This window comes from Cryptotermes secundus, unplaced genomic scaffold (assembly GCF_002891405.2).
Source record: "Cryptotermes secundus unplaced genomic scaffold, Csec_1.0 scaffold209, whole genome shotgun sequence".
In the NCBI taxonomy this organism is placed as follows: Eukaryota; Metazoa; Arthropoda; class Insecta; order Blattodea; family Kalotermitidae; genus Cryptotermes; species Cryptotermes secundus.
This window is the reverse complement of record NW_019727789.1, coordinates 1,429,218-1,438,975: the sequence shown is the minus strand read 5'-3', so window position 1 is coordinate 1,438,975 and position 9,758 is coordinate 1,429,218. Positions and strand designations below refer to the sequence as shown.

At 37.8% G+C, this 9,758-nt stretch overlaps 1 protein-coding gene across 3 annotated transcripts; it reads left to right on the top strand.

Moving 5' to 3' along the window:
• The first annotated feature begins 1,903 nt into the window (after nucleotides 1–1,903).
• LOC111864977 (vesicle transport protein SFT2B) lies at nucleotides 1,904–9,218 on the top strand. 3 transcript variants are annotated; one of them, XM_023852637.1, is made up of 5 exons: nucleotides 1,904–1,986; nucleotides 2,570–2,695; nucleotides 2,795–2,964; nucleotides 4,573–4,690; nucleotides 8,368–9,218. In XM_023852637.1, exons 2-5 carry the CDS (start codon nucleotides 2,624–2,626, stop codon nucleotides 8,494–8,496), a joined length of 489 nt encoding a protein of 162 aa, XP_023708405.1. In that variant the 5' UTR covers nucleotides 1,904–1,986; nucleotides 2,570–2,623; the 3' UTR covers nucleotides 8,497–9,218. The 3 variants fall into 3 exon arrangements, with proteins under 3 accessions (XP_023708405.1, XP_023708403.1, XP_023708404.1); XM_023852635.2 differs by lacking the exon at nucleotides 1,904–1,986 and adding an exon at nucleotides 2,013–2,299; XM_023852636.1 differs by lacking the exon at nucleotides 1,904–1,986 and adding an exon at nucleotides 2,308–2,395.
• Nucleotides 9,219–9,758: the final 540 nt, after the last annotated feature.

Genomic DNA, 9,758 nt, shown 5'->3' with positions numbered 1-9,758 from the left:
TCACGTGTGTCGGCCGGGCCCGAGATCAGGCAAAGAAGGTGAAGGCAAACAACAAAATACTTCTCTGCTCTCAAGCCCGTTACTGTACGCTGTGGTGATTTGTAGTGTGTAGATGGTGTATACTCTAGATTAGTGAGAGTATTATGATTATTTGTAGTTACGAGTCGCAAGCGTTCACTAAATCCAATTATCAATCCAAACCCAGTGGCTGGCCATTAACACGTGACAATATGCTACTTCCCACTGACTGGTATTTATTAACTCTCATAATGTGTGTGTTTCACGCTCGAAGGGCTCAGAGGTTTGTGCAATCAATACATTCATTCATTCATCAGTAATCTGTCAGACGACAGGTCCACAGTCTCTTCCAAAACAGTTCCTCCACTTAATGCGATGTCAAGTTTTTTCTTTCAATTAAAATATCCTCTTCTGTCCCCAAGGTCATCCAGCATCATCTTACTTCTTCCTCGTCTTCTGGGCACTTCTATCCCCCCCCCCCCCGTTTGTTTTGTCTCCAGAGGAAACATCTCGCATATATGGTGTCTCTGTTTTTTGTAAGAGACTATCCAGGAAAAGTGATAATGTGGTAGTTTTTCCATTTGCTTTCCACATCGCAGTACAACAGCCATTCAAACCACTCTGGTCACACCTGTTGCTATACGAACTTGAACCACCTCAAGCATTATTTGCTCTGTGCTTCAAGTCGCTTCTGATGACACTGCTTCCGGCATCAGTTTACACTGCAGAAATTTATTTCTCCCAATTTTTATTGTTTTTTTATTTAAAAATGTTTCGTTTCAATAATTCCGCTGAAGAATGTGAATTACAGTCCGATATCGACTTTGCACAGAAGTTTTGCACTGACAATTATATGAAAATTAAATTGCTTAAAACCAATATACTGTTACTCGTAAAACTAACCGCATACATTATAATTTCCATGTTGATGATGTACTTATCGTAAGAATTTATTTTGTAAAAGATATTTGGTTATTATTAGATAGTAAACCGCATTTTCATACCTTTGTTGACTTCTTGTATTCCATTTCATTAAAATTCGTTTCGTCCCATAATATTTCTCCCCTGGACAATCTGAAATTTGTGCATATTGCCTTAATTGTACCAAAGGTTCAGTACGTGTCTGATACCTTTGGCGGATTTCGATAAACTGGAAAACGTCCAAAAGGAGTTTGCTAATTTATGCTAAAATTGATTCATTCCGTTCAGCTTTCCTTGAAGTTATATTCAGTACTGAATTATTTAAATTCTTGACCCGCGATGAAATTTTCATTATTTAGGGGTGTGACTACAGACGGGGTTCAGATTGCAAATTCGATTTATTGACCACTTATACACCCGACTCGGAGGTACAAGTAATTTCAGCTCCTCATAAGCCTTTTGCAGCCTGCTGTGTCTTCACCAGCCTCTCCCTGACAACGGCTTTTGTGGAGATTCTTCACCTCCACTCAATTTTTAACTTCACAGCCTCCCATGCAGAACTCCCGACTGAACTGTCAACTCACCTATAATGCCATCTCTTCTCAGCTCCCCTTGCGGAACTGAACTATCAAATCTCAACTGACCTGGTTGTGAATTCTCGGCACAAACAGCATACGAAACACCGTTGTTCCGTTGTTGCGTGCCTAATCGTTGACGCGGGAAACATTTTATCGATCCGTTGCTTAGAAAAGGGTTGCATGACACAGTTGTTTATTCGTCTGTCTCGAGGTCATTGCGTAGCAACGGCTGTACATGCAATCAGTCAATACAAGACCAGAAAATAATTATCAGAAACCAATTACTAATTTTATAGTTTATCGCTGAGATGTTACATCGTGCAATTTAGCAGGTTGATTCCACGGTTCAAGCAACTTGCCGCCTCAACTTGCGACATAAGTGGGAAGCGGCTCAGATCGCCACAGAGTATATTACGTGTTAGCAGAGAATAGTTCCAACTTCGTAACCAGTATCTGGAGCAATTTTAAGGTGACAGAAGAATTAGGGTGTTTTAAATTAAGATACAAACTCATTTGCAATATTCAGCATTGCTAATTAAATTACATTAATCTATATGTACACTTTAAAGGAATGTCTACTGTTGAACATCACTATCGATCACTATTGTGTTTAAAAGTTTTCTGAAATAAGATGAACTAAAATGGCGTCTGAAGTTTTCGGAAAAGTAGAGTATGTGCTGAATCGACGGAATTGGCGTTGTTAGCATCACTGGGATCACTGGTGCATGGGGACACATGAACCCATCTTGGATGGGGGGAACGGGAAGTGTTGCCTTTCATAGGTAAGGTCTTCTAGTGTAGGCGTTCGGGTATAGTTATTGACGAGAAACCCACTTGTTGCGTTTGTGAGTAGGGGACGAGAGGTCTTTGATTCATAGGTAAGCGGCTCTAGTGTAGGCGTTCGGGGACGGTTATTGACGAGATATCCACTTGTTGCGTATGCGATTAGATTACGAAAGAGCAACAATAAGATTATAAAAATACAATATTCATATTTAATTCTTTGCATTTCATATCATAAAGATAAATTTCGCTGTTTCGTAACGTTACAGTACTTGACAGCTGGGCTCGTACTCCATCAAAATCCACATTCTCAGACGTCAAAAATGGATAAACTGAGAAGAGCCCTAAGTGGCGATGACAGCCAACGTGAAGAACAAAGTGGAATTATGCCTCAGGTAAAATACACCAAAATAGTAATGTTAATTTCATGTCTGTTACATATGCAAAATCAGTGCCAATAGAGCGTCACAAATCAACCGTAATTTTATTTTCAGCTGTTAGAGTCGACGACACTAAGCTGGGAAACGAGAATAAAAGGATTTATTATCTGTTTTGTCATCGGTGTGTTATGTTCTGTTCTGGGATCTCTGTTCTTGTTCATGCATAAGGGCATGGCACTATTTGCAGTATTTTACACATTAGGCAACATTGTCTCCATAGCAAGGTGAGTTTTTATTTATTAAGTACGTCAGTTTGTTTTGTAAAGTATCATGAAGTTTTGCTACATTTTTCAGTAGTTTAAAGCCATTAATGTTTTATTCATATACATTTTAAGCACTGTCTGAACAGAAAAGTACTGTCTTCTTGGATATAATGCTCTGAAATCTGATAGATGTCCATCAGTATACCAGAGAAATAGACTGCCATTGTTTTCAGTGTCAAGGAGTAAGTCAAGCAAGAAACTAGCAAGAAGTAGGTTGCTGGTGTCTTGCTTGACTGACCGTTTGACCCCTAAAGATGAAGGGATGAAGGCAGGCAGTTCCATTGCAGTTTGGCTTGTTTCCTTTGATCTAATAGTTTCAAACGTCCTTTGTCAAACCGTGGATTATGCTTCTTCAATTTACAATGACGTAGACTCTCTTTGGCTGAGATTCTGATATTCTCTCTTAATCGTTTCCCAAGCTCTGTTGATGTCCACATCATAAGTTTTTCAAATCTATCAACCTGACTGAGATTTCAACACAATACTATTCTTTGCCCTCTAACTTATTTCATTGCTTGAGATTGAACCACACTCCATATGAATTTTCAATGGGCACATCCTGTTGTGTTAATTATATGAAATTCTTTATTAGAATCTGTCACAACGCAACAACAACGAAACAGTTAAATGTTTAATAGTATTTAGCTACATAAAATGCAGTTCAGTAATTTAAAAATGTGGTGTGTATTTGCCTGAACATGTGGGTACATTGTACTTTTGACAGATTTTTGGACATGGCAAAGTTTACTACCCTAATTCCATTATCTTACTATCTTTATGTAAACTCTCATTCCCAGTTGTCAGTTTGAAAATGTCTTCACAACCTACTAAGTAAAATAAAGTAAAGCTATCCCTGTAACCAGCCATGAAGGCCCATAGGGTTGTGAGATGTTGAGGATCCCACATTATCTAGACAATCTGCTTAAAGATGGCAGCAAGGTTGTCAGCCTTACATGCTGGCCTCGCTTTACTCCCCAGGAAAATTATTAAATAATTCCTGGTTCTCATTTGTGTTAGAGGCTGAGTCAACCCAGGGCCATAGTGGGTCTGGAAGGATTAGGTCAATTGAAAAAATCCAGTGACCTCATCGGGACTTGAACCCACGACCTTCCAGCTTGTAGCATAGCCCCTCAACCAACTATGCTACCGCATACCCCCTTCACACCCTACTTTGGCACTGAACTCTCCTAACAAAATTTTGATATGGTATTCAGGGAATTTATCAAATACACGTATTTCATTATAGAAGCTGCCTTTCATTTCAACAGTTTTATCCTCTGTTATGGCATGAACATTCAAAACAATGTATCACATCAGTGACCTTTTAGTGTTATGTATGACATCCTGTCAATAACGTATTTCATTATAGAAGCTGCCTTTCATTTCAACAGTTTTATCCTCTGTTATGGCATGAACATTCAAAACAATGTATCACATCAGTGACCTTTTAGTGTTATGTATGACATCCTGACAATAACATACTACCCTCTTAAGTGCTGAGATGATTCTCTAATGTGTATATGGTTTATCCTTACTGTTTGAAACTATTTATTATATATTAATTTTCAGTACATGTTTCCTTATGGGTCCCGTGAATCAAGTGAAGAAAATGTTTGCTCCAACACGAGTAATAGCCACTGTTTTGGTCATTGTAATGTTTGGACTCACACTGTTTGCAGCTCTTTGGGTAAGTATGTGAGGTTCAATTTAATAGAAGTTGTTCTGGGCAATTTTAGGAGCCACCTTTATTGATATACACAGTGTGTCCAGGTCCTGTTAGAACTGTGTTCATTAAAAATACAAGACATGAATTACTTTCAAAATTACACTATTTTTATTCAAAATAGTCTCCTTTTGAATCAGTACGTAGTTGGAATCGATTGAAAAGGTTTCGAAAACAGTCACTGTACTCCTTTTGTTGATTTGCATTTAAAACTGGTAGATTCCCTTTGGATGTCCTGGATAGTGTTGTGACGGTCCCCTTTGAACCCACGACCAACTTTTTGGAACAACCAGAAATCTGCTGGAGCCAAATCTGGTGAATACGGAGGATGATCAAGGACTGTGATCCCTTTTCTGGCCAAAAAATCACGCACGATCTTTGATTTGTGGGGTGGGGCATTGTCATGGAGGAGCGAGCAGGAACCTTGCTCTCGATATTAAAGTTGAATTTGAAGAATTCTTGCCCGCAAACCATTGAGGACTCCAAGATAATAATCATAATTCACTGTTTGACCTTCTGGCAGAAATTCTGTGTGAATAATCCCTTTGGAATTGAAGAAAACAGTTAGCAATGTCTTCTCGACTCTTTTGCATGCGTACTTACTTTGGTTTCGGCTTCTTTTGGCTCAGCCATGCTGCACTCTGCCGCTTTGTGAGAGGCTCATATTGAAAACACCATGTCTCATCACCAGTAACAATTTATTTTGTAAATTTTGTATCACTTTGGGAAAAACCATAACATGTCTTTGCAGTGTTCCACTCTGGCATGTTTTACATCACCTGACAGTGCGTGCGGTACAAACTGCGCACAGAACTTCCATTTGCCCAAATCCTAGGTCAAAATTTGATGCATAGTACTTTTTCATATTGCCAACAGCTCCTCAATGAGTCATGCAGAAACACATCTGTCTGATACAGGGATTTCGGTCACTTTTTTCACATTTTCTTCAGTGCAACTTGTTCTTGGCTTTGATGCACGTGGAGCGCCTTCAGTGTCCTCCCTGCTGTCACGAAATACAGCATACCATTCAAAAATGAGTGACTCAAACAATTAACTACCGTACACACTTTTCATCATTTTGTACGCTTCTCTGGCTGTTTTGCCTAACTTCAAACAAAATTTGATGTTGGCTCTCTGTTCAGCTGCCATTTGCCAACAAGCGTCAGAACAGTAGTGTTACATTCAAGATCAGAACACATGATGCAGCAATGCTTGCGCTTTGAAATTATAGACAGCCACAGCTGAAACGTCAAGCATCTTAACGCCACAACTCATAAACAGATGGCATAGCAGGGCAAAGTTAAAAAAAAGAGTCCTAACGGTTCCTGGACATACCGTGTATTATCATTTTCATGTCATAGTTGCTTGAGAGAGATGTCCAAGACACTGACACAAAGCATTCTGAGTATTTCTACTCAATAACATGATTCTAGTTGGTGTACCATGTACTACTTGTTAAGAGTGTCATGTCTTCAGAAAAGTACACTCAACTCTCAATTATCCAGGATAATGGTGGGGATGGAAATCACGATTAATCGAAAACCTGGTTAAGACAAATTTTATTAAAAGTAGTACTGTAATACTGTACCTTCATAATACTAGTCCTACCTGTATTTAAATTTATTCAACCTCATTTTTATGTCATCTCATGGCCTATTTAATAATTTTTTTTACATTACACTGAAGTATGAATTAGTTATTTCAATCACAGTGTTCAACAACATCCAACACTTTTTACGAATATTCACACTTAACACTTAAAAAAAATTAATATTGTCGTTTGCGCTATCGCGGCATTTTCCTTTTCACGGATATTCGTATGAAGCCTACGTAATATTAGCTTGTCACTTAATAAACTGTTCTCTTCACTCAAGATAGTCTATTAAGGATTCTGAATGATTAAGAGCAGCACCATGTAATATTTTATTACTACCATATTGCATTGCTAATTGTTTAACTACACCTCTTCTTCCCAACTGATTGATAATTTCAAGTTTCTGTTGAATACTTAACACAACACGCTTCCTTTTACACCCTGACATTTTGCTAACGCACTTGAAGATTGATACAAAAGACTAACTGGGGCGGTGAATCTGTCCTTGAAACTTTCCACAAATCCTTGCATTCTTTCACCCCTACCTTAGAACATTGTGTTAGCATAACTGGACCAAAAAATGCAGAGCTCGGTTCACACTAATGCGAAAATAGTGTTACAACTCACCATGTGAAACAAAAGTGAATGAATATTAACAACATATAAGCCTCAAAAAAGCCCCGGTTAAGCCGCAAACCGGTTTATCTGCCCCCGGATAATCAAGAGTTGAGTGTAGTTCCATTTCAAGTTTCCACACTCAAGTTACAACAAGGGATGCAGAACCTATAAATCACATTTAACAATAAGTATAACCTGGCAAAGCATTGAGCCAGCCTGGAATGACTATAGGATCAGATGTTTTGAAGAGTGCAAGAAAGAAAACAGATACAGTTTGTATCATATAAAACTAAAATATAGATGTTCTTTCATTCTGAATATGAGATTTTAGTTTAAATGTTACTTAGAATTGCTTTCCTTAAGGGTAACTTTAAACCAATCTTCCCCACTTCATAGCATTTGGTAGTACTGTAAAATTATATGCCTAGTTCAGCCCCACTATATTCTTGGAGGTGCAAAGGAAGTGACTGGACATAGGAAGCAAACGTTACATGATTCTTGCTAGTTCTGAATCTTACCACAGGTGCAATTTGCTTTGTTGGATTGTAGCAGATTTTATATTATGTGTGAGCACAAACATTAGGCAAAATGTATCTGCTTTAGACATGACTGTGTGTTGCATCTGAATGATTCTTTGCTGTTTGAACCAGAAGACTGAGCACCATAAAATCTGCCCTTAGACATTGTTCTCAAAGATTTCTAATTCAAGAAAATTCATTTTCTAAAATTTGCTTTCATATTATCCTCCCATTTTGATTTGTCTTCTAAGTGATCACCTTCCAATGGATTCTACTATTAAAATTTTGTGTGTATTTATTTCTCCCATGTAAACCACATATCTGGCCCATTTTAATTGTCTGAGTAGAACTCAAGAAATATACAACACAGAGTTCCTTGTTATGTCATTTCCTTAATTCTTCACTTGGTTCATTTCTTTTGTGTCTTGAATATTTTTCATAGAACTGTATTCTGTAATATTCTCAGATCAGTCATTTGGTCTTTGGAAAGTGGACAAAATGACAGCATTTTTTTTTTAATGGCATAGTAGGTGATTTTATTTTTCCATATCTTCCCCATGTTGAATGTTTTTATGATGAACAGTGTCATACTCCCACTTCATCATTCATCTTCGAACCTTAACTTAATTACTTTCCTTACTGCAGTCTGTAGAGTGAAGAAACAGTAGTGAGCATAGTGTGCAAGACATTTATTGTAGTTCTTTGAATTAGCTGAAGATTGTCTCTATACAATCAAGAGGTAGAATTCAGTGTAAATGCATTCTTGTAATATACTTTATGCTTAATTGTTGAATTATTTTTCACAGTCACTTGATCTGACAAGAAGAAAATATTGTCCATTTCTGTTGATGTATAAAAGCTTAAGAGCTTTGTAAGATATTGTTTACTTATTTATTCACTTGTGTTTGTAGCTGCAGAAAGCTGGACTAGCATTGCTGTTTGTGATCATCCAGTCTCTAGCAATGACATGGTACTCCCTGTCATATATTCCCTATGCGCGTGATGCTGTAAAGAAGACAGTCTCTGCATGTATTGCCTAAAACAGAACATCTGAACAACAATATTGACGGTGGAAGTTCGCTATGAAAATACCATTGAAGTTATTTCAAGAAGGCAGTGTCAGCTACTAATGCTATAAGTGTGGTAATCTTTGTTCAGATTTATATCAGGTGTTATGTCAGAAATCTTCCTCCAATTACTGGAACCATGAGGTTCTCTGTACTGAATGTGATGTGTTAGACTAGTATTTTGTGCCTTAAACTAGGGCTTTAAGATCATATATGGTCATATATAAATTTGTTTTTGGACTTTGCATGGTTCACTGTGATCGATTAATATTTTTAAGAAGAATGTATGTTATGTATGTCTTTAAAGTATGTTTCAGTTAAGTTGTGACACTATAATGTAAGTATATTACTGAGTGACTGTATTCTTGTCAGTTTTGATGTTGATGTTTAGATATGAATGTTTATGAATTAAGAATGTCAGAATCATTGAAAAAAATTACATTTCATAACAGAAAAGATTGTAAAATAACTTTGCCACAGTACTTTCAAAGGAAGGACATATCCTGTGCTAAATAGGCTTAAATATACTTTTGAAAAAACTTTTTAACCAAAAAAGGGTTAAATGTATATTTTGTGTATATCTTAATAGTGTAAGTCAATTCTAAGGGGTTCTTACAGTGGTAAATTGCACTTGTAATTACTAAATTTGTGGATTTTGTCAGTTGTCTAACATTCTGAAGGAACACAACATTTTGGAAACTAGGTTAATTTCAGCTAAGGATGAAAACAGATTCAGTTTCTAGTACATATTGTCGCGTATCGCGGGGTATATCGCGACAAATAACTTCTCGATGTATTTGATGTAGCGAATTTTATTTCACATTCGCTCATACAATCACCCAAATTACAGATTTACGATTACTGCTATCTGCAGTATCACAATTAGTACACTGAAAAATGCCACAATACAACTGACTAGTTGCTGGCTAACTCGGCGGTAGCTCCAGGACTCGCTGACTGTCTCAGTACAACTCGACTCGGCGACTGTTACAGTACAACTGACGGTGAATAGCCTTCGCTGCTCCCTATGTAGCCTTGATCGGACAATACGGCCACGTAATAGGCACCCTTGTTGCTAGCCACGCTGTCCGGTTACGTCACCGCTGTTGATTCGCCTTGCATAGTTACCCGGTTACGGGGCTCGGCTATCTTCGGCTCTGCTCGTGACGTCACCGCGCATGGCTGCCAGGATGCGGGGTGATTACTCGCCTATTACGCGAGCGTTACGTTACCGC